General features: G+C 38.7%; 1 protein-coding gene across 1 annotated transcript in view; it reads left to right on the top strand.

Moving 5' to 3' along the window:
* The window catches only part of LOC101858971 (cilia- and flagella-associated protein 74), a gene marked incomplete in the record, with an annotated part of 55,408 nt that overhangs the window by 14,972 nt on the left and 39,240 nt on the right, over positions 1 to 1,196 (top strand). Inside the window, 2 exon segments of the mRNA XM_035972514.1 lie at positions 108 to 227; positions 849 to 967. Of these exon segments, the coding sequence (XP_035828407.1) occupies positions 108 to 227; positions 849 to 967 (239 nt within the window).

The following is a 1,196-nucleotide window of genomic DNA, read 5'->3' as shown; positions in this document are numbered from 1 at the left end:
AATAATGATAATAAAAATAATAATAATAACAGTGAAGATAATAATAATAATAGTGATGATAATAATAATAGTAATAATAATACCCATGGTATTGATTTCTCCCACAGGAAATCTTGCAGAAGACCCTGGAGAGAACCCGTGAGGGCATCGTGGTCACTCAGGTGGCGGCCGGCCGTGAGTTCTCCGGGTGTCCCTTCTACAGTAAACCCGATGTCATACACTTCAAGGTAAACGTGACGGGTGGTTGGAGGGTGCCACTGATATGTCCAGCTTTTATTTCTTTCCTTCTTTCTTTCTTTCCCTCTGTTGTGTCTGTCTGATCAGTCAGTGGTTGGGTTGCTGGTATTCTGATGTCTGTCTCTTCCTTCCACCTGTGATTTATTTCTGTGTTCCATTTAACCATATACCGTCAAAAAATTTTAAGATAGGTGTTTTCTGCCTTGACTGACTCAATTTAGATAAATAAAGTATAATTCATCTCATCTCATCTAGTCTCGTTTCATCTCATCTCATCTCATCTCATCTCACCTCATCTCACTTTATTTCACATCATTTCATCTCTTCTTGTCTTGTCTCATCTCATCTCATTTTGTGCTATCTTATTTTGAATTGTCTTACCTAATCTAATCTTATTTTGTCTACCCTTATCTTATCTTAGTGGTTGGTTAGCGGGTGCTCTGGTGTGGTTTGCTTCTTCTTTCCTATCAAATATCGATCGTCCTTATCTCTCCTCCTTTTTTGTGATTGTTACTCTCTTTACCTCTAATTTTCAGCACTTATATGACCTTATTGTGTTGCAAGTACCGTAAAACACTTACTAAAACAAACATTTATCTTATCTTTTGCAGGATTTCGTGGTAGGAAAGACATACAAGAAGCGAGTGACCTTGACCAATGTCTCGTACACAGTGAACTACATCAAGTTCTTGGACATCACAGAGAGGCTCAAAGACTTCATCAAGATACAGTGAGGGATTCTTTTGTTTGTACATATTATTGCTCTTTGTACCTTTCTCTGCCTTTCTTTTTCTCTTTCTTTTTCTCTCTCACTCTTTCTATTTCTCTCTTGCTCACTCTGTCTCTCTTTGTCTCACTCTGTCTCTCTTTGTCTCTCTCTGTCTCTCTCTGTCTCTCTCTGTCTCTCTTTGTCTCTCTCTGTCTCTCTTTCTCTCTCTCTCTCTCTCTCTCTCTCTCTC

This window comes from Aplysia californica, unplaced genomic scaffold, assembly GCF_000002075.1.
Source record: "Aplysia californica isolate F4 #8 unplaced genomic scaffold, AplCal3.0 scaffold00719, whole genome shotgun sequence".
NCBI classification, from domain to species: Eukaryota; Metazoa; Mollusca; class Gastropoda; order Aplysiida; family Aplysiidae; genus Aplysia; species Aplysia californica.
This window is presented reverse-complemented; position numbering and strand designations above follow the sequence as displayed.